General features: G+C 45.2%; 1 protein-coding gene across 6 annotated transcripts in view; it reads left to right on the top strand.

The window, feature by feature from the left end:
* The window catches only part of IQSEC3 (IQ motif and Sec7 domain ArfGEF 3), a 104,892-nt gene that overhangs the window by 20,329 nt on the left and 63,414 nt on the right, over positions 1-21,149 (top strand). For all 6 annotated transcript variants that reach the window (XR_008300049.1, XR_008300050.1, XR_008300048.1 and 3 more), the window contains exon 2: positions 13,693-13,776. Coding sequence is in view for 3 of the 6 variants with exons in the window: in XM_027074017.2 (XP_026929818.2) it covers positions 13,693-13,776 (84 nt within the window). In the remaining 3 variants the exon portion in view is untranslated. The remainder of the gene's footprint in view (positions 1-13,692; positions 13,777-21,149) is intronic.

Below are 21,149 nucleotides of genomic sequence, written 5' to 3'. Positions count from 1 at the left end.
GACTTGCTGTGGCCTGTATTGGTGCATGTCCCCATATCGGTGCATGGTACGGACATCGATTTTGACTCTGCTCTCTGCTAAGCATTGCACTAGCATGACATGGGTTATTTTGTTTGATCTTCACAATAACCCTATGAGGTAGCTTCCTTTATGATCCTCCCTCCTCACAGCTTAAAATCTGAGGCAGAAGAAGGTCAGATGATCTGCCCAAGATCTCACAGCCATCCCAGTGGAAAGGTAGGGCCTGAATGTACGTCTTCCCAAACCTCCAGCCTGCTTGCTTTCCATGGGACCATGCTACTTCCTGTAGTTTAAGGGGCCTTGATGGAATTCTTCCCTAGAGTATGTGGCTCCCTCACTGCTCCATGCCGGTGCACCCCTAGGACCCGAGGACCTCAGTTCAATACTCATTCCACCCCTTACTGGCTGTGTGACCTCAGGGAAACCAGGTCACATCTCTGTTCCTCATCTGCAAAGGGGAATAACTGGCTCTAACTCACAAGGTGGTACAAAGGGTAAAAGATAGGTGAGAAAATGCTATATAAACTGTGAAGTGCTGTAAAGAAGGGAAGAGACAGCAGCACTGTGTGCCCATCACTGTGGTGAAGGTGACTGATGAGGACTGCACAAGGCAACACCAGCAAAAATAACCAAGTGGGATCACATCAGACTAAAACGCTTCTGCACAGTAAAGAAAACCCTCAACAGAGGGAAAAGGCAACCTACAGAGTGGGAGAAAATACTTGCCAAACACATGTCTGATGAGGGGTTAATATCCAAAATCTATAAGGAACTCAATAGAAAAGATCCCCAAACATCTGGCTAAAAAATGGGCAAAGGACCTGAATAGACATTTTCCAAAGAAGACATATGAATAGCCAACAGGTACATTAGAAAAATGCTTGGCACCACTAGTTGTCGGAGATATGGACATCAAATCCCCAATGTATCCCATCACCTCATAGCTGTTAGGATGGCCATCACCAAAGAGGCAAGAAATAACAAGTGTGGGTGAGGTTGAGGGTGGAAAGGGGGCCCTGTGCACTGTTGGTGGGGTATCGGCTGCAGCCACCATGGAAAACAGCATTTTCTCAAAACCTTAAAGATATCATACCATATGATCCAGCGATCCCACGTTGGGTATTTACTTGAAGGAAACTAAAACTGAATCTGAAAGAAATATCTGCACTCCCCTGTTCATTGCAGCATTATTTATAGGAACCAAGATAGGGAAACAGCCTAAGTGTCCACCAACAAATGAATGAATAAAGAGTGTGCTGTAGATATGCACTGAAATATTATTCAGCCATGAGAAAGAAGGGAATCCTGTCATTTAAGACGACATGGATGGACCTTGAGGGTATTACACTGAGTGACATAAGCCAGACAGAGAAAGACAAATACTGCATGGTATCACTTATGCATGGAATCTTTAAAAAAAAAAAGTCAAACTCAAGAGTAGCACGGTGATTGCCAAGGGCGGGGGGCTGGTGAAAATAGGGAGAGTTTGGCAAAAGGGCACACCCTTTGAGCTGCAAGATGAATCAGGCCTGAGGACCTCATGTAAAACATGGTGACTATACCCAGGCCGACTCTGCTGTCGGTTTAGCAAGCAATGAACGGGTAATCAGTGGCAGGCCCTCTGCATGCGCATAGGGATATAGACACACACAGGGCCCAGAGTTGGCCATTTGGCTGGAAAATGGAACAACTAATTCAAGAATGGAGCGACTGCCATTTATTATACACTACTGTGGGCTATGGGCGAAATTCCTAAAGTATATTTTCTCATTGAGTTCCTTCAACTATCCAGTGAGGTACTACTATTATTATGTCCATTTGAGTGATAAAGGAAGATGTTCAGAGTGGTTAAGAGACTTTCCCAAAGTCACAAAGCTTAGTAAATGGCAAAGGAGCTATGTACGTCCAAGTCCTCCTGATTCCAAGCCAAAGTCTTTCCCCTGTGCCTGCCACCTCCACGAAATGAAAACACTTTTTCAGAAGGGCACTGTGGTGGTCTGAGACATGGGCTGGGAGGTGGAGCTGCAGTCAGGGGGCCATAACAACGAGCGGCCCCACCCCGGTGTGGCCTTCGGTCTGCCTCATGCACAAGGAGCTTTTGTGCCGGTTGCCTCTTACGACATTCAAAGCAACGCAGTGAGGTCATGGGTTTCACAGATAAGGGGAGAAGCTCAGAGAGCTCAAGTGACTTGCCCAAACCACACAGCTGGATGTCTTTCTGGAACTCGCACCCAGGCCTCCTATTTGGCCGACTGCACATCTCCAGCTCTTTCCGTGGCAGTAAAATAACTTGGGGGCTGAAACCAGGCCTGGGTTCAAGTCTTACCTCAACATCTTCCTAGCGGTGTGACTTTGGCCATGTTACTAAATTTCTCTATTCATCTGTAAAATGGGAATAATAATATCTACCTCTCCAGTCCATCATTTCATGGTTATCGTACATCAAGTTTCTAGCAGGCAGGAACTGCTCAATGAGTAAATGAACAAGCAAGCAGTTATGGAGTGTTATTGGCTCTGAGCTCTGTGGGGGAGAGTAAGGAGGAGAGGTGACCCTTTCTGTTAGGAAGAGAATACCCTGATGCCTTTTTAAGGAGATGTGAAGGGAGATGGGGTCCACTGTTTCTCGTTTGAATTGAGTGAAAAACTTGCAAAATCCACATGTAAGTAACTACAAGCCACTTCCTTTCTCTGCCCCTGGCTGCTGGATCATCTGTAAGCACTTGCCTTAGTAAGATCTTTCCAAAGCCTTCTGTGGAAGACTGTGCAGTGGCAGATTGCACCAATGAACAAAGGAAATCTACCCCTTCGTCCATTGCCCCCATGCCTGGAAGAGGGGGTGGGGGCCCAGGAAGAGGAAGTCAAGATGGTACCCTGGTAGGTCTCTGCTTGCAATAGCGCTGTGGTTGCTGAGTTCCTCAGTGACGAGGACTAATAATATCAATAATAGTCATTATAAGATTTTGCATCTGTGCAGGGTTTATTATGTTTCTCCCAAGGCAGTTTCACATTCAAAGTCTTATTGAATCCCTATAATTCAGTGACATAAACAGGGCAAGAATAAGAGCCTCATTTACCATGACTTGACCTTCCAGAGGGCCCACAGTTTTGAAAGGGGAGCTGGGTCTCCAGCTCAGCACTGTTACCACTGCACTTCTCAGGGGCTCTCGGCCCCAGGCCCAGCTCCAAAATTTCCCCCATTCAACCATCCCCACCCCCAGTTTCTCATTGTCCTAGTTTCTGGCCCCCTGGACTCCTTTGGCTCAGTCATGAGCCATCTGGTCTCTGAAAATCCAATCTAGCGGTTGAAGGAAAGGAAAAATCCGGTGTTTTTTATTGCTGCTTGGAGGGGAGTTAATAATTAGGTGATCTGGGGGCAATGGGAGGAAGAAAGTTAGAAAAGAAATTATTCTAAAGCCTCTTGATGAAGTATCAAGAGGTGAGAAGGGGGAGAAAAAGATTTTAGTCTTAAAAACATCAGCTGTATTAAGGCACAATTACATACAATGAAATTCACTGACTTCAAGTGTATGGGTTTAGACAAACCGTCTACAGTTCTGCAACCATGACCTCAATGAAGCTATAGAACATTTCCCTCACCCCGAGGACTCCTTGTTCCCTTTTGCAGTTCACTGTCTCCCTCCCTTATCACTGAGACTGATCTGATGTCACTGTTGTTATATTGCTCTTTCTAAGAAGTCATCCAAATGGAAGTCATACAATGTGTAGACTTTTGTGTCCAGCTTCCTCCATTTAGTATGATGCTCTTTTGAAATTCATCCACGTTGGTGCACATATGAGTAAGCTTGTTCATTTTATTGCTGAATAGTATTCCATTGTATAGATATACCACAATTTGCATTTACCAGTTAATGAACATTTAGGTTGTTGCTGGTTTTTTTTAAAACATGTATTTTTATTTTATTGATAAAAACTGGCTCTACATACCCTTAGAACACCTGGACCATATGTGTGCAGGATAGATCATTTCCTGAATTTATAGACAGTGCTTGGTGAGGACATGTACCTTTGCCCTCCTTGTATTAACTCTGAGCCAGTTCTACTCCCTCCTACTCCTCTGGCCAAGGTGCAGATGCTCCCAAAGTGGGAACCACTCATTTTAGTCACATGGTTTAAGACGTGGATATTCAAACCAAAATATGGTGTTTAATTTTATTCATTGTATTTTATTTTACTCTGGTAAGAACACTTAACATGAGACCTACTCTCTTCAGTTTTTAAATGTACAATATAGCCTTGTTAACTACAGGCACAATGTTGTACAGCAGATCTCTAGAACTTACTCATCATGTGTAATCAAAACTATGCCCACTGGTTAGCAATTTCCCATTTCCCCCTCTTCCCCAGCCCCTGGTAACCACCATTCTAGCCTCTGATTTTATGAGTTTGACTGTTTTAGTTACCTTCCATAAGTGGGATCATGCTGTATTTGTCTTTCTGACTGACTTATTTTACTTAATGTCTTCAAGGTTCATCAATGTGGTCATGTATTATAGGATTTCCTTCTTTTTAAAGTCTGAATGGTATTCCATTGTATGTATATACCACATTTTCTTTATCCATTTATTCATTGATGGACACTTAGATTGCTTATAATCTTGGCTATTGTGAATAGTGTTGCATTGAATATTGGGGTGCTAATATCACTTCAAGATCCTGATTTCAGTTCTTTTGGATAAATACCCAGAAGTGGGATTTCTGGATCATATGATAGTTCTATTTTTAATTTTTTGAGAAACGTCCATACTGTTTTCCGTAGCAACATTTTGCATTCTCACCAACAGTGTACAAAGATTCCAATTTCTACACATCCTCCTCAACACTTGTCATATACATATGTTTTGATGATAGCTATCATAACAGGTGAGGTGATACCTCATTGTGGTTTTGATTTGTATTTCCCTGGTAATGAGTCACATTGAGCATCTTTTCATATACCTGTTGGCCTTTTGTTTGTCTTCTTTGGAGGAATGTTTCACTCAGGTAAACTCAACTCAGCTCATTTTTAATTGAGTTATTATTTTTTTTTGCTCTTGAGTTGTAGGACTTTCTTATATATTTTGGAAATTAATTGCTTATCTGATACATGGTTTGCAAATATTTTCTCCCATTCCGTATGTTACCATTTCACTCTGTTGTTTCCTTTCTGGCTTAATGTAGTCCCACTTGTGTATTTCTGTTTTTGTTGCCTGTGGTTTAGGTGTCCTATCCATGAAACAATTGCCAAGGCCAATGTCGTGAATCTTCCCCCGGTGTTTTTTTCCTTCTAGGAGTTTTATGGTTTCAGTTCTTATGTTTAAGTCTTTCATCCATTTTGAGCTGCTTTTGTGTACAGTAAGATACAGATCCAAATTCATTATTTTGCATGTGGATATCCACTTTTCTCAACCCCCTTTGTTGAAGAGACCCTCTTTCCCCCGTTGTGCATTCTTTGCACCTTTGTCAAAGATTAATTGAATGTACATGTATAGAATTCCCAGTTTTATTTTACTGCTGTGAACGTTTGGTGCTATGAATAGTTTTTATCAATCTATGTTTATATTTATCTTGGGTAAATACCTAGGAATGTGATTACAGGGTCACGTGGTAAGTGCATGTTTAACTTTGTAAGAAACTGCCAGAGTGCTTTCTGAAGTGTTGCACCATTTTACATTTCCACCAGAAAGACGTGTGTGAGAGTTCCAGGTGCTCCACACCCTTTTCAACACTTGCTATTTTCAGACTTTTAAATTTTACTAATTCTGGTGAGTGTGGAATGTTTTCTCATGGAGGTTTTAATGTGCATTTCCCTAATAACTAACCACTTCATTAGTATATTTTCTTTGGCAGAGTATCTATTTTAAATCTTTTGTACATTTTTTTCCATAAGGTTTTTGATCTTATTATTAAGTTGTAAGGATTATTCATTTTTTAAACAGTGTCTTTCAAAGAGAATATTTCTTATTTTGATGAAGTCTAATTTATTAATTTTTTTCTTATGATCTGTGCTATTTGTGTCCTAGCTAGGAAATCTCTGCATACTCTAAGATACACATTTTCTCCTGTGTTTTCTTTGAGAAGTTTTAAATGGTATCTGCTACTTTAGGTCTATATTCCATTTTGTATTAATTTATATATAAATATGGCACAAGGTATGAGGTTAATTTTATTTTATTTTAAAATGTTTTAACGTTTATTTTTGAGAGAGAAAGAGGGAGACAGAGCATGAGAGGGGAGGGGCAGAGAGAGAGGGAGACACAGAATCCAAAGCAGGCTCCAGACTGAGCTGCCAGCACAGAACCCGACACAGGGCTCAAGCTCACGAACCACAAGATCATGACCTGAGCTGAAGTCAGACGCCCAACTGACTGAGCCACCCAGGCGCCCCGTTCTTGTTTTTCAAAGTTGTTTTGGCTATTCAGCCTCTCCCACCCCTCAGGAATAGGAGTGACCTCTGAGCAAGGGAGTGAACTTTTCCTCCTATTCTTCATGTTTAGATAGAGAAGACTTCCTGGAGGAGGTGAAAAAATTAAGAGACAGTGAAAAAAAATTAAAGGAGCTCAGTCTTCAGGCTCTGGCAGCCCTAGTGATGATGGTACCAGGAGGGGTTGGTGTCAGGGAAGTGACGGGAAATGATTTTATAATTTCTGCCTTTTCCTGGAACTCAAGGAATCTTCTTTGGAGAGGTTCCCTGGTGGTTAGATCTGCTGTGTTCACCTCAGTGAAGGAGAGGAGGGGGTTCCTCGTTCAAAGTTGCTCCTCTGGGATCCTGGTTTTGCCTCCTTGATTCTCCTACTGGGAGTCCCCCTTCTTCATGCCTCTACTTACTGTGATGTTGTACACACCACTAGTTCCTCCAAACTACTCCACCATTTTTATGGCCATGCAGTGGAATCCTGAGTCTCAAACTGAATATAGATGTGGGAAGTGATAGGTGTACAGTGTCCCAGAATTTCGAGGGCCTGGCCCTGGCTAAAGCTTTAATTAGCTCCTAGCTAAGTGCTGGTGCCCTGAGTGGTGAACACACTCTGCCTCTTTGCTGAGGATCTCGGGGACATTTGTTGAAATTCTGAACCTGACCCCCAGGGCACAGGTACACCTGGTGGCAGGAACTGGGGTGGGGGGGTACATTCTCTGCCATACCTGCATACCTGGGTCATGGCTCTGAGCCCTTCTGGTTTCTTCCCTGTCTCCTTCCTCCTCCTCCCCCTTCTCCTCATTCCTAGGGGCTATAATCAGACATTTGCGATCCAGACAATTCCCTGAACACTCTGATTTGCCCCAGGAACCAAGGGCTGGAGTGAGGGAGATGAGGGTGTCTGGAAGACGGAGCTGGGACTTTGGTCAGGGAACTACTCTAGACAAATTACTTCCCCACTCCATGCCTCAATTTTCTCATTTGGGAAATGAGGGGTCAGATTCAATTATTTTCCTTATTGCCCTTTTACAAAACTAGATTAGTTGCATTAATTATTAGTCCATAATCTGTAGATTATATGTAATCCATAAGCAATAATTTATTAAATTAACACAAATCCAAGATAAAAATGTCCATGATCTGTCCTGAAATGACATTAATATTTGTGTAGGTTCCTGAAACTTTCTAGTCCTTGTTCAGGTACATATCCAATTTTAATGTATTTACAATAATATCATGAGTAGGAATTTATATTTAACATTTTCAGCTAACATTACACCAAGCATATTTTTTCCTTTTCCGTTTTTTGCCTACTCTGTCCCAGTGCCTTCTTGCTGAGGTAGCCAGTGTGAACAGCTTAGTTATATATGCACATATATATATATATATATGTGCATATATATATGTAGAAATACAGCGCAATGTATAGAATAGGCATTTGAGGGAGAGGGGTCCTTGTTTATTTTACAAAACTACATATGCTTCTCTGAAGCTTCCTTTTCTCATTTAGCCATATGTGTGGAAATCCATCCAGGCCAAGAGATATCACACATAATTCCATATAGAGGTACAGTGCACAACTCCCTGGTATAAATGAAGCTATCCCAATTCATTCAACCATGCCCTGATTGGTGGGGACTCGGGTTATTTCCAGTTGTTTTGTTTCCCCCACTGAAAACAATGCTGCCACAACATTTTGTACAAATACTTTTGTGAACAGGTTACTTACATTTCTAGGGTATAAAATTACAGAGGTGGGATTGCCAGGTCAGAAGACATGTGCTCTTTTTTTTTTTTTTTTGAGAGAGAGACAGAGACAGAGACAGAGACAGAGACAGAGAGCAAGTAGTGGGGTGGAGAGAGGGGGAGAGAGAATTTTTTAAAAAAATTTATTTATTTAATTTCAAGTTAGTTAACATACAGTGTAGTATTGGTTTCAGGAGTAGAACCCAGTGATTCATCACTTACATACAACACCCAGTGCTCATCCCAACAAGTTCCCTCCTTAATGCCCATCACCCATTTAGCCCATCCCCCCACCCATCTGCCTTCTAGCAACCCTCAGTTTGTTCTCTGTATTTAAGAGTCTTTTAAGGTTTGCCTCCCTCGCTGTTTTTATCTTCTTTCCCTTCTCCTATGTTTATCTGTTATCTTTCTCAAATTCCACACAGGTGAAGTCATATGATGTTTGTCTTTCTCTGACTGACTTATTTTGCTTAGCATAATACCCTCTAGTTCCACTCACTTTGCTGCAAATGGCAAGATTTTATTCTTTTTGATCGCTGAATAATACTCCACTGTATATATATATTCCACATCTTCTTTATCCATTCATCAGTCAGTGGACATTTGGGCTCTTTCCATACTTTGGCTATTGTTGATAGTGCTGCTATAAACATTGGGGTGCATGTGACCCTTTGAACTAGCATTGTTGTATCATTTGGATAAATTCCTAGTAGTGCAACTGCTGGGTTGTAGGCTAGTTCTATTTTCAACTTTTTGAGGAACCTCCACACTGTCTTCCAGAGTGGCTGCACCAGTTTGCATTCCCACCAGCAGTGCAAAAGGTTTCCCCTTTCTCCACATCCTAGTCGACATCTGTTATTTCCTGAGTTGATAATTTTAGCCACTCTGACTGGTGTGAGGTGTATCTCATTGTGGTTTTGATTTGTATTTCCCTGATGATGAATGATGTTGAGCATCTTTCCACGTGTCTGTGACCATCTGGATGTCTTCTTTGGAAAAGTGTCTATTTATGTCTTCTGCCCATTTCTTCTCTGGATTATTTGTTTTGTTTTGTTTTTTTGGTGTTGAGTTTGCTAAGTTCCTTATAGATTTTGAATACTAACCCTTGAGAGAGAGAGAGAGAGAGAGAGAGAGAGAGAATCTTAAGCTGGGTCCACACTCAGCTCAGAGCCTGACGTGGGGCTTGATCTCATGACCATGAGATCATGACATGAGCCGGAATCAAGAGTCAGAAGCTCAACCGACTGAGCCCCACAGGTGCCCGACATGAGTTCTTTTTTTTTTCTTTTTTCTTTTTTTATTTTTTTTTCAGTAATATAAGATACATTTTTTAATTTTTTAATTTTTTAATTTTTTCAATATATGAAATTTATTGTCAGATTGGTTTCCATACAACACCCAGTGCTCATCCCAAAAGATGCCCTCCTCAATACCCATCACCCACCCTCCCCTCCCTCCCACCCCCCATCAACCCTCAGTTTGTTCTCAGTTTTTAAGAGTCTCTTATGCTTTGGCTCTCTCCCACTCTAACCTCTTTTTTTTTTTTTCCTTCCCCTCCCCCATGGGTTTCTGTTAAGTTTCTCAGGATCCACATAAGAGTGAAAACATATGGTATCTGTCTTTCTCTGTATGGCTTATTTCACTTAGCATCACACTCTCCAGTTCCATCCACATTGCTACAAAGGGCCATATTTCGTTCTTTCTCATTGCCATGTAGTACTCCATTGTGTATATAAACCACAATTTCTTTATCTATTCATCAGTTGATGGACATTTAGGCTCTTTCCATAATTTGGCTATTGTTGAGAGTGCTGCTATAAACATTGGGGTACAAGTGCCCCTATGCATCAGTACTCCTGTATCCCTTGGGTAAATTCCTAGCAGTGCTATTGCTGGGTCATAGGGTAGGTCTATTTTTAATTTTCTGAGGAACCTCCACACTGTTTTCCAAAGTGGCTGCACCAATTTGCATTCCCACCAACAGTACAAGAGGGTTCCTGTTTCTCCACATCCTCTCCAGCATCTATAGTCTCCTGATTTGTTCATTTTGGCCACTCTGACTGGCGTGAGGTGATATCGGAGTGTGGTTTTGATTTGTATTTCCCTGATAAGGAGCGACATTGAGCATCTTTTCATGTGCCTGTTGGCCATCCGGATGTCTTCTTTAGAGAAGTGTCTATTCATGTTTTCTGCCCATTTCTTCACTGGGTTATTTGTTTTTCGGGTGTGGAGTTTGGTGAGCTCTATATAGATTTTGGATACTAGCCCTTTGTCCGATATGTCATTTGCAAATATCTTTTCCCATTCCGTTGGTTGCCTTTTAGTTTTGTTGGTTGTTTCCTTTGCTGTGCAGAAGCTTTTTATCTTCATAAGGTCCCAGTAATTCATTTTTGCTTTTAATTCCCTTGCCTTTGGGGATGTGTCGAGTAAGAGATTGCTACGGCTGAGGTCAGAGAGGTCTTTTCCTGCTTTCTCCTCTAAGGTTTTGATGGTTTCCTGTCTCACATTCAGGTCCTTTATCCATTTTGAGTTTATTTTTGTGAATGGTGTGAGAACGTGGTCTAGTTTCAACCTTCTGCATGTTGCTGTCCAGTTCTCCCAGCACCATTTGTTAAAGAGGCTGTCTTTTTTCCATTGGCTGTTCTTTCCTGCTTTGTCAAAGATTAGTTGGCCATATGTTGGTGGGTCTAGTTCTGGGGTTTCTATTCTATTCCATTGGTCTATGTGTCTGTTTTTGTGCCAATACCATGCTGTCTTGATGATTACGGCTTTGTAGTAGAGGCTAAAGTCTGGGATTGTGATGCCTCCTGCTTTGGTCTTCTTCTTCAAAATTCCTTTGGCTATTCGGGGCCTTTTGTGGTTCCATATGAATTTTAGGATTGCTTGTTCTAGCTTCGAGAAGAATGCTGGTGCAATTTTGATTGGGATTGCATTGAATGTGTAGATAGCTTTGGGTAGTATTGATATTTTGACAATATTTATTCTTCCAATCCATAAGCAGGGAATGTCTTTCCATTTCTTTATGTCTTCTTCAATTACCTTCAAAAGCTTTCTATAGTTTTCAGCATACAGATCTGTTACATCTTTGGTTAGGTATTTTCCTAGGTATTTTATGCTTCTTAGGTATTCCTAGGTATTTTATTCCTAGGTATTTTATGCTTCTTGGTGCAATTGTGAATGGGATCAGTTTCTTTATTTGTCTTTCTGTTGCTTCATTGTTAGTGTATAAGAATGCAACTGACTTCTGTACATTGATTTTGTATCCGACATGAGTTCTTTTTAATTTCCAAAACAGCTGTAAAACTTCACAACCACACAGGTGGGAGACAAGGGCATGTTTCTCCCCACATTCACACCAGCACTTATTGTAACTAGTCTTTTGAATGTTTGCCAGTATGGTGGTTGGGAAATGGCATCTCAGTGCTGCTTTAATTTGCACTTCCCTATTGACTAGTAAGGTAGAGCATCTTTCCATCTATTTACCAGCGCTTTGGATTTCCTCTTCTGTCAACTGGGATTCCTAATCTTTGCCCATTTTTTCTACTGGGTCTGTCTTTGCATTATGAATTTGTGGGATCTCAATGTAGGATATGAAGGCCTTCTGTCAGAAGGATATGGCCTTCTGTCATATGTGTTGCAGATATATTTTCCCACTCTATCATTTGTTGTTTGGCTTATGAGAGTATCTTTTTCCATACAAGATGTTTTCATTGTATGTAGTCAGATATGTTTCTTTTTCTTAATGGCGTTTCAATTTCCTGTTTTGTTTTGAAGTCTCCGCAACACATAAACTGTATTCCTAAGTTTCCTTGTAAATCTTCTCTTGTTTTATGTTTTCTCACTTAAGCATGAAATCTTTCCGGAATTATTTTTGTCAGATTAAGGTAGGCTCCAACATTATTTTCTTCCATGAGAAGAGATAAACTCAGCAGTTTCTTTCTTTCTTTCTTTCTTTCTTTCTTTCTTAGAGAGAGAGAGAGAGAGAGAGAGAGAGAGGGCACAAGTGACAGCAAGTGAGCAAGGGGCAGAGAGAGAGAGAGAGGATCCCATGAGGGACAGAGAGAGAGGGAGAGAGAAGCTGGGCTTACCCAAAGCGGGGTTCATATTTTACCCAAAGTGAGACTCATGTTCACCTGAAGTGGGGCTCCAGCTTACTTGAAGCTGGGCTCTGTTCACCTAAAGCTGGGCTTGTGTTCACCCAAGGTGGGACTCGAACTCACAAACCATGAGATCATGACCTGAGCTGTAGTCAGATGCTTAACCATTAGGCACCCCAAACACAGCAGTTTCTAATCTATGCTCTTATAATCCTGGGGCCCCCAAGAGACACATGGGAGGTGGCTACCAAGACTGGGACCAGCAGATCAAGGAGGCATAGACCTCCAATTCCCTGACCATAGAGGGACCACCTTCGTTGTTTTACAAAATGGGCTTCCAGGAAAGATTGGGTTTGGACAAAGTGTTCTGAGGCTAAAGGAAGTTTTCAAGATGTCTTTTGGGAAATCTTTGGGGGCCCTCCCAGGTCTGTCATTCTCTGACTCCATGATGGTGAATGCTTGCTAAGGGAGAGAAGACCACATGTCAGCATACCTTCATCCAAAATTAATTTTACTGTTAAGTCCCAAGGTGGCTCAAAGTAGATATTAGAATCACAGAGTTTTAGAGATGGAAGTCACCTTGAAAATCATCTAGTCTAATGGCTCTCAATTCTGACTACCTTTTGAATCACCTGGGACCTTATAAAAAGTCCTTATAAAAAGTCCTGGACCTTATAAAAGTCCAGACCAAGTGAGTCAGTCCCTGGGGGTTAGGGCCCAGGCATTGATAGTTTTTAAAGCTCCTGGTGATTCTAATAAGCAGCTAGGGTTGAGAACCACTTCTCTGGTTCAACTCATTTACTTCATTAGTAAACAAATTGCGGCCTGGAAAAGGTGATGAGGTATCACACATCTGGCTAGCTGTAGAGTTGGCACTAGAATTTCTATCTCCGCCTCCGGGTTAGCATTTTCATTTGCATCAAACAAATCCCTCATCAAGCACCGTGCCTTGGATTTTCAGCCAGCAACCCTAAAATCTCTGTATGAGTGCTTTCTACCTTCGCATACGATCAGCTTAAACACATTCCCTGCATACAGTTCTGTGCATGATGGGTGAATAGACCTAGTTTGGCCTTGCCAGATCATAGTAGGGAACGGGGTCATAAAGAACTATAATGATAAACGGGAGGGCTGAATAAATGGTACATCCTATGCAGAGGACAGGGCCGGGGGTGGGGGGTGCTCAGAAGGAGGAGGAGGAGGTGGTTGATGGGAGGTCCGGGGACTGCAAGCAGGAGGTGGTGTTTGAACTGGGCCTACTGCGTGTTGGAGAAGAGCCAGAAGCTCCTCCCTGGAGTAATGTTAACACAGGTTGAAGGGTTCTCGGGTCAGGTGGTGGGGGATGTGTCAGTGCCAGCTGGGCCCAATGTGTCAAGGCCGCCCCTGACCTTCTCCCTCTTGCTCTGCCCTCAGGAATGAGACCGTGCTGCACCAGTTCTGCTGCCCAGCCGCTGACGCCGAGCAGAAGCCCGCCTGCTCCGACTTGGCGTCCCAAAGGTGGGAATGCATTGGTGGCCGTCCTCCCTTCCCCACCCCCACTGTCCTTCCCCTCGAAGCAAAGCACACTGCACAGCGCCATTCGGCCTCTTCCTCTGAGTCCTGTGTTTTTGTCTGTCTGTCTGTTTTTACCTCCTGCCTCATGCCTTCTATTGCTCTTGCCTTCCTCTGGTCCCCAGATGAGCCATTCCCAACTCTGGAGGCCATTATTCCCTAATATTCAAATGCCAAACTTAGGCTCCTTCCCCTAAAGAGCCTACATAAAATATCATCTTTTTAGAAATCAAGGGAAGTTAGTTGGATTATACACAGAATATATAATCACGTGGTAGGGTGTCTGGCACTAAGCAGGTGCTCAGTCCAGGGTTTTGCCTGCCTTTTCTATGGTAGCAAAGATTTATTCTTTTCTTTCTAATCTTTCTCCTCCCATAAAAGAGCCAAGATGACTGAGTTTTAATTGTCAGGCTTTTCACTGAGTTAGCTGTTGACCTGGGAAGGAAGGGGGAGAATGTTGAGTCAGGGGTTGGTGTCACTGTCCCAGGCCCGCTTCATCTTGTCGTGGGTTAGTCATAGTCCCTTTCTCGTTTATTAATTTTTTTAATTAAAGAATTTTAAATTAATTTAACTATTTTAACCAGCAAAATATCAGATCACTTCCTAGTCACTGATGACATCTTAGGGTAATAAAACTTAAATATATATACATATATTTGATGGAACGGGCCCAGCATGCCAATCTAATCAGACAGAAAATGTGAATTTTACAGCACATATTTGGGGTCTCTCCAATAATGCCAACAACATAGCTGTCTTCCGCAGGGAGTAGTCATCGTCATCACAAAACCTATTTGTTTAGCTTTTACGTGTACTATAAACTTTTCCTTTTAACGTGGAGTACCTCCACCTCTAAGTTTCTGTGAGGAATTATCACGTTTGCAAAGCCTGCACGGGAAGGGCGGTGAGTAACAAAGTGCTGAATGGATACAGAAACGCTGCAAGGCTGTGGGCACTGCCTGCTTCCCACAATGTGGCCCCTCTTCTCCACAGCTGTTTGCTGCAGACGTCTTACATTGTGGGACTAACACCTAACAGCCGCCTGAACAGGTGCTCAGAGAGTTCTTTGGGTTTCTTAAGCTCTAGACTCCCCTGGAACATAAGCATAGGTAAATAATTCTGCGCCACGCAGATCATTTCCTCAGCTAGGGTAGGAGAAATGAGAGTCACTCTGAGTAGCTGAACTCAGTCCCTCTCCCCTCCACCTCCCATTTTGTGGCCCCTCCTCCTTGCACTTCTGTGCTTCTGTCTGTCTTCCACCTTCACCTGTCTCTCTGCTTCACCTCTCCCCTTCTGGCCCACATCAAATTCCTCTCCTGTGTCTACATCCCGGGGCCTTGGTCACGCTTTGTTCTCTTTCCACCAATTCTTCTTAGTTCTGCACATTTCTCTCTCTTTTTTTACTTGTTTCTTGTGTCACTGGGAGTCAAGATACTTGGATTCTGGCCTGAACTTGGCCTCATCTACAGTCTCCTGTTGTTGGGATGAACTTGGGCAAGTTGCTCAGCTCCCCTGGGCCTCAATTTCCCAAGAGGGTGGTCTGTCAGGAAAGTAACACTGACGCATAATCTCATTGGGTCTTTCAGCTGCTCAGTGAGGTTAGACCAGGCTTTCTCGTCCCTGTCTTATTTGAGAGCAGAGTACGTTTCAGAGCACTCAAGGGCCCTGCCTATAATCACGTGGCCAGAAAGTACCAGCACCCAGACTTGCCCTGAAGGCATGTCACTCCTACCGCTCACCATTTCCTTGTTTGAGACTGAGTGATTCCATGATCTTTCCTCCTTTATTCCTTGGAGAGCACTAGGTAGGCATCAGAGATGGTAGCTATTGACACAAAGACACAAAATCACCCCTGAGAGGCATCACTACTCATGTTCCCTTAAAGGGAAGTCAGGGCCGGGGTGTAGGCAGGACTCTGAGGTGTCAGAGTCAGGCCAAAGCAAGTGGCACTTTGGGATCCTTCAGTCCAGGGCTGAGGGAGGTGTGCTTGTTCCGAGGGTGACCAGGTAGGATCATGGAAGGCAAAGAGAGGGACGGAGCACTGTGTCCATGCCCTGGGTGGTCTGTGGGTCAAGTTCTGTGCCCGGGGACATAAGAACAAGTAAGGCCACTTGAGTTCTGGAGGATCTCCCCATCTAGTTTCCAATTTCCAAATTGGAAATGGCTCACCTGGAAACTGGAAGTAGACAGAAATGGGAGAATGTGAGGGCAGGAGAGAAGAGAAAAGAGGACAGAGAGCAGAGTGGCATCAGGATGATCTTCGAGGAAAGAGACAGAGGGTCCTGGTTCCTTCCAATGGGCTGTCACTGTTCAGACACACAGCTGAGTCTTCTTCCTAAAAATCTCCTCCTTGGCAGGCGGGGAGAAGGGCTGTCTAGTCTGCCTCCCACCCTGTCAATCCAGCTCCATTCAATAAGCATTTAATTGCTACTACCCAAGCACAAGGCATCGGCGAAGATGGATGACAGGGTGCCCTCAAGCTCAGTCCTAGGGGTGTGGCAACAGGAATCCTTCCTTGGATTTTCCATGGTCATCCTTTCTCTCACTTCTCAGCCCTCTTATTCCTTCTCATGCCCACACCCCTCTGCCTGCCCACCTGCCCTGTGGCCCTGAACCCTGGTGGGAAGGGATGGGAGGGGCTGGTGTGCCATGTGGGAGAGAGTGGCAAGTGTATGTGGGGCAGGGGAGGGGTGCTCCCCCATCATGGCTGCCAAGGGAATAGGCCTCTTTCTCAAGATTTGGAGTGGGAGGGTAGGAAATCTATTATCTTAGTTTTCCCTTGAAAAGGCAGGTGCCAAGGTGGGGGACAGAGGTGCTCTGGGAAGGAGGGTAGGGGGATGTTCGGTTATGGAGGGACTACCCTCCTGCAGCCCTCCCCTCTGGGTGGGACAGGGAGACTTACGCCCAGTTGGTCCAGACCTTCAGCTGTTGTCTGCCTCTGTTCCCAATTATTCCAAGTTGTTCTGTTTCATTTGTAGTTTCCTAGAGTGTATTTCTGCCTCTCTGTCCGTCTGTCTATTTCTGATGTCAGTTTCTTGGCTTCTCTGGGAGGAGGCCCTCTGGATGTTTTCTGAACAGTCCAACAATGTATGTGTCAGTCAGTCTATCTGTTCCTGGCTTCCTGGGGAGATTGCATCCTAAGAACGTTTTCTCCCATTAGACCCCCACATCCTTGCTCCTAACCCTATGTGACCCCTTTACACCCCCTTATCACTTTCCTTTAACCAGGTGCCCCACCTCCACAGAGCATAACGCACACCTCCCCAGGAATTTCTCTGTGAGAACCTGCCAAAGTCAGAGATTGGGCTGAGGGCTAGCGCAGGGTTGGTGGGTCACAAAGCCCTCTGGGCCACCCTGGGAGATCCTGGGCTGGGCTGCAGGGCTCTGAGACAAGCTAGGCTCTTGTCAGTCTGGCTTCCCACCAGCTCAGCCAGGCTCCAGCCCAATCAGCCTCTGAATCTTCTGGGGATAAGCCCATTGGTCTGCACAGGAGACCCCAATAAGAAATCTAAACCAATTGATCAGGTCTCAGGGTCACTGGGACCTTTGGTGTGTGACCTCAGAGCTGGCTCCCTGACATTCTTCCTCTGCACCCCAGCTGAAGCCAGTGGTGATCAAGATCAGCCCAACTTGAGGGGTCTGTCCTCTCCCTGCCCCACTCCAAGCTGTGGGACTTAGCAAGAATCCCTTTCTTAAGAACTCTGGACGAATCCCATGGGGGCCTCACGGCAGCTGATCACCCACAGCCCCATTGGTCAGACCAGTGGAGAGGAGCTGCCACAGCCCGAGGCAAACCCTCAGCCCAGAGGAGAGACTAAGGGGCCAGGAGAAACCCTCACCCCTCCCCAAGAGACAGATAAGCCCCAGCCCTGGGTTGGGGGGTGGGTGTTGCTAGGACAACCTGCCCCAGCCACCTGAAGAGAAGCCTTGAGGGATGGGGTCAGGAGAAACTCTACCTTGGGATGTGGAGCCTGCCAGGGAGTGATACCCCAGGAGGTGGGAACACCCAAAGTTGAGCAAGTCTGAAAGCTGGGTTTCTGTAAGAAAGGAGCCAAGGGGTGGCATCAGGGACTGGGGGGCAATGGAGTAGTTATGGGGCTGGCAGAGGCCTCTGAGGGGATGGTGAGACCACCAGGGAATGGGCCTGGGTTCACACACCCCCCCCACCCCCCCACCCCCCCCACCCCCCCGCCCAGGCAAACCCTCTGTGCTTACCAGGGCACTTAGGCCCTCAGGTGAGAGCTGGGTGGGGGGCGGCGTGGAACCCAGAGCTGGGTGCAGTAAGTGTGTGCCAGGCTCTTTCTTCCGCCTTCCCTACCTCCTCCTGCTGCTAGCTAATGACAAGGGCTTTATTCTAGGGAACTGAATAGGCTAGTAATTGCAGCCCTACTTCCAGTCCCATCCCTCTCCTCCCTCTCACGCTCTCCCTGACAATGACCCTGGAACTGGCCAGCCACCATGCAGCATCCAACAGAATGGCAGCCCATTTGTCTCTGTGGGTGGCAATGGGGCCGTGTGGAGGAAGATTGCCTTCTATTAGTGTAATGAGAGGAGGCTTGTAAGGGTGGGGTGGCGGCTCAGCTAAGGGAAGCATAGGGAGGAAACAGAACAACTCCCTCCCCTGAGGAGCCCTGGGGAAGAAGGTACTCTGGGCCCCAGTGAACTCAATGACTCACCCCTGTTATTCAGTCCTACCTGCCGAGGCTTCCTCCAGGATAGAAGAGACACTAATATTTCTTGAACATGCCAGGTATGTTGCACTAAGCACTCTGAGTATTTTATCTCAATTCTGTGAGATAGCTGTTATTTGAAGTTTTAGATAAGGAATCTGAGATGGAGAGAAGTCCCGTGTCTTGACAGAGGGACCTTGCTAATCAGTTCTGGAACTGGAAGGTGAACTCAGGTCTAACTCCAAAATGCAACCACTTTCCACAGAGCTGCTGCTAGGGTTTTTTCTCTTTCTTTCTTTCTTTCTTTCTTTCTTCCAGAGCACAGGAGAAACCCTTCTAGGCATTTCTTTTGATCTTAAATAACATCTATTTTCTCTGATTATAAGTTATACTTGCTAGTTGTTGGAAATGTGGAAAATACAGAAATATAAAGAAGAAAATAATTGAATTCAGTTATATAGAATTAACCACTGTCAATATATTAGGGTGCAACCTTCCAGGGTTTTATTTTTCTAAGCACTGTATTTTACATTTACCCCCCATAAAAAAAAAAAAAAGATTTTGTAGCCTGCACTTCCCACTTAGTATATGGTGTCCAGAGAGAACCTCCCGCCCTAAGCAGCCCCTCTGAAGCCCCTATCCTTTCCTGGCGCTGGTCTGCACCTGCTAACCAGCCCGCAGACTGGGCGGTAGGTGGCCGTGAGCTCTGCTGGAGGCTGCACTCCCTACTATATCCTTGAGGAAGGGATTTCCTTCCAAGGATGCTGTCTGGGAGAGCCTTTCGTTCGCATCGCTGGCGCCTCTATCCCGCCTCTTGGCTCTCCCCAGCTGGCCTGGGGCATGATCAATGGACCAGCCAGTGTTTACTCAGCGATTACGGAGCAATTAAATTCTCAATCGATACAGTTTAGTCTTCAAACAGCTGGGCTAGGGAGCCTCGGCATCACGCGCCAGCTCCATCAGTCACATCCCCAGCTCTGGCTCCGAGGCTGCCGGGAATCCTGCCCCACCCACAGTGGAGAGGGTAGGGGCTCATTCTGGGACTGCGGAACTCTGTCCCCTCTTCCCTAGAGAAGCACAGAGAAGACATGCTTCCCTTCTAGGCCTGAGTGGGGCTGGAGGGTCGGCCCACCTAAGCTGCCCAGCCCCTAGGCTCTGGGGTCTCTGCCTCGGCACAACAGGAAGGCAGTGGGCAGCAGGCAAGGCCAAGGGGAAGTTGTCTGGTCTCCTCAGCGTCCCACGGGTAGTTCCCAAAGGCCTTGGCAAGGGTTGGGATCATGTGACCTAACACAGTGTTCTGACAGTTCCCATGATGACCTGCCCTGGAATGGATCATCTGATTGTGGGGCCCAGGTGGGATTCCTGAGGATTGAGGACATCAGTCTGGCCCAGGACACAGCAAACCTGGACTCAAGTGGCAAACAGCAGGGGGAGGGGCGGGGCTGCTCCTTCTTACTTGGGCTTTCTGAGCAGGTTAGGTTTGCTCACCAGTGTCCTGAGGATTTCTGTGTAGTTACGGCAGAATCTGCCTTTATGGCTGGGCTTTACACCTGAGGATAACCACAGGCAATGGCAGAAGAATTTGGTCCTGGAGCTAGAGAAACCTGTTCCCTGACCAACCATGTGGCCTGTCCCTTCATGTCCATGCTTTTTGTCCCATCTGTGTCTTCCCTGCCAGACTCAGGAGGCACAAAGGAACAAAATAGATGTCAGAATACTTTGATACCCTGCTAGGGGATGGCCCCCACACCCATACCCCCAGTTCCAGAGATCATTAGGAAAGCTTTGTCTTGTCATGGTTTTTGGCTTTCTGTTCAGTGAGTTTTCCTCAGCTGCAACGTGAAACTTGTGTTTGGAGTCAAGTATTTGCCCAGGCCGATTTCCTCGTGTATTTTTTCCACCCAGTGATCCTCTAAGACCAGTCTCTTCATGAGACCTCCGTTGTCACCAAAGGGCATTTTCAAACTTCCCTGTCCACAGGCCTGGGCTGGGGCTGTGTCATGTGAATGAGGCCAGGCTTGGGCCCACTTTCAAAGAGCTGTGAGTTAGGACAGACAGCTTTCTGTCAGCAGTGTGTTGAGAGATGATTAGAGAATTCCTCTTCAGTCTATATTTCTATTTTGTGTCCCTTACCCATGAGAGAGGGAAGAGAACACTGGCTGTCAGCTAGCGAGCACTTGCTACGTGCTAGACAGATATTAGCTTACTTAATTCCCACCAAAGGTTCATGAACTGCTTTCAGTCCCAGGTTCGAGGACAGAGTGAGGATCAGAGCTGATGAATGGCTTGTCTAAGAGCCATATCCCTGGCAAAGGGCGGAACTAGGATTTGAACCAATCTATTGCAGGTGCTGCCGCCAGTCAGGTGACCAAAGAAGGGGGGGTGTTCTCAAGCACAGGAAGTGAAAGCATGGTGGGGGAGTGAACAGCAGGCTCTTACTTCTCCTGCCACAGGAAGGGGGCTGCTTAGAGGGGGCTCCTCAAAGAAAGCCTGGTTTGTGGGTCAGCGACGGTGAAGGCTGGCCCTCCACCCTACAAATGAGGCTTTGAGGACTCTAGGCACCTGGAGGTAAACACATCAGAGCAACCAAGCTGAAGACAGGAATAACTGGGAGAATATTTTCAGGGGGAGAAAAAGCTTCAGGCTTTA

The sequence above is a fragment of the Acinonyx jubatus genome, chromosome B4 (genome assembly GCF_027475565.1).
Source record: "Acinonyx jubatus isolate Ajub_Pintada_27869175 chromosome B4, VMU_Ajub_asm_v1.0, whole genome shotgun sequence".
Taxonomy (NCBI): Eukaryota; Metazoa; Chordata; class Mammalia; order Carnivora; family Felidae; genus Acinonyx; species Acinonyx jubatus.
This window is presented reverse-complemented; position numbering and strand designations above follow the sequence as displayed.